Source organism: Halyomorpha halys, unplaced genomic scaffold, assembly GCF_000696795.3.
Source record: "Halyomorpha halys isolate HHAL.00 unplaced genomic scaffold, Hhal_1.1 Scaffold716.1, whole genome shotgun sequence".
Taxonomy (NCBI): domain Eukaryota; kingdom Metazoa; phylum Arthropoda; class Insecta; order Hemiptera; family Pentatomidae; genus Halyomorpha; species Halyomorpha halys.
The window spans coordinates 86,320-87,482 of NW_027112477.1; the positions used below are offsets into that span (position 1 = coordinate 86,320).

The 1,163-nt window shown below is 32.7% G+C and overlaps 1 protein-coding gene across 1 annotated transcript in view; it reads right to left on the minus strand.

Annotated features, from left to right (window-relative positions):
• LOC106685609 (RRP12-like protein) overlaps nt 1-1,163 on the minus strand; it is a gene marked incomplete in the record, with an annotated part of 36,976 nt that overhangs the window by 27,107 nt on the left and 8,706 nt on the right. The window contains 1 exon segment of the mRNA XM_067050311.1: nt 67-296. Within this exon segment, the coding sequence (XP_066906412.1) occupies nt 67-296 (230 nt within the window).

A 1,163-nucleotide genomic window follows, 5' to 3' on the forward strand; every position in this document is an offset into this window, starting at 1 on the left:
GGAAAATAAAATTGTAATGTGTATAAAATACATAAAGCATAAAAATTGTAATATGGAACAACTTACTCTGCTAGAAAGAGATAACCCTGATGTAGAACAGCAAGCCAAGCCTGGATGAGCTGACTATCATTAACCGGAGGCTGATAGTCATATAGGGCATTGATAAGGCGAGCGGCTCTCGCACCCGAGAGAGCTGCAGGCCGGCCAAGGAACATGCCATGGAGCACTTGGAGCCCACAGGAGATCAGCAGGACATTGTTCATTGTCATAACTTTCAAAACGGACTCACAACCTTCCTGGAAAAAATTATTATTTTATTTATTTATATACTGAAATTCACAACTGTATAGTAAAATATAATAAGTCAATAGGTTGATTAAAAATTAAAATGCATTATCAATAAAAACGGTTAAATAATTGCTTTGTACGATTCATCTTTGGGGTCCCCAGGGACGCCTCTGTCACCCAAATTAATGAAGAGTTGAAGTGGTTTTACCCCTCCTTCTGTCATAAATATTTCCTTGCTTCCTTTCTCTATCAAGTTATCCAATCCCGCTGCCCATCGTACATCTCAGATATCATTCAATTTAAGTCCTCAGAGCATTCCCGCAATACCCACTCACGACCTTCAGACTTATATGTAATAGTTTTAATACCCTCCCAATCTTCAAATCCCGTATATTCGATATACCCGATACCTTCTGTCCACCCGATTCCGGAAGAATAACAATTGAAAGTTTCAAAAAAGCTTTATATATTTTCTGTATTTTATGTCTTAGATTTCCGTTTACAATTGTAAATATGTACACTAGCAGAAATTATCTCTTTTCATTTATTATTTTTTAGTTTAATTGTATTAGATTTTTTATCATTTTTTTTTCTTTTTATTTACAATCAGAAGCCATCTTATGTTTTATGATATGACAAGTGGTTTTATTTTATTTGTTTTATCATTATTTTATATATTCTAATAATTATTGTTGTTTACTTGTTTCTTTTTAAATTCATTGTATTATTTTAGTTTATGACATCTTGTAATTTCATCTCTATTTTGTAATTTACTCTAAGGCTCTAAAGCCTATTTTTGACACCTGTAAATTATTCTAAAGGGATTAATCCCACAACAAATAAACATTATTATATCCAGTGAAGGAACTTGGTAA